This window comes from Cystoisospora suis, assembly GCF_002600585.1.
Source record: "Cystoisospora suis strain Wien I chromosome Unknown contig_3752, whole genome shotgun sequence".
NCBI classification, from domain to species: Eukaryota; Apicomplexa; class Conoidasida; order Eucoccidiorida; family Sarcocystidae; genus Cystoisospora; species Cystoisospora suis.
The window spans coordinates 2262-2633 of record NW_027156547.1 but is presented as its reverse complement, the minus strand read 5'-3'; the positions used below and the strand labels follow the sequence as shown (position 1 = coordinate 2633).

General features: G+C 50.8%; 1 protein-coding gene across 1 annotated transcript; it reads left to right on the top strand.

Annotated features, from left to right (window-relative positions):
- On the top strand, positions 1–350 carry CSUI_007211 (uncharacterized protein; the record flags this gene model as incomplete). Its single annotated transcript, XM_068067361.1, has 1 exon — positions 1–350. A coding segment is annotated over one exon (198 nt), but the record flags the coding sequence as incomplete, so codon positions are not given.
- Positions 351–372: the final 22 nt, after the last annotated feature.

The following is a 372-nucleotide window of genomic DNA, read 5'->3' as shown; positions in this document are numbered from 1 at the left end:
GGTCCCGTGTTTCTTTTATCTCATCATTGTGGGCAGAGGAGACGGATCTGCATTTTCAGTGCTCCTGTTGGCGTGTTTCAGGGATTTTTTTGAGTGTGTGGTTACCGTAGAGCAACATGCCAGACTAGAAGTTGTCTCCAGGATCTACGCATCAAGAACTTGGGTGAAAGCGTTCGGAGCTCTCAGCCAACGAGGGTAGGAAAAGGACAGGCAACCACCACTTCGAGAGCGACCCTGTGGCTTCCTGTCTCTGCACTCTCCCTCGTCTCTACAATAAAAAGCTCACCCTTCCTTGTCGTGGGGCACCTCGGAAGAAAAGTGTCTTTTAACCCTTTCATCTCATTCCGGGAGGACAAGGAGCCGTGCTGTTCT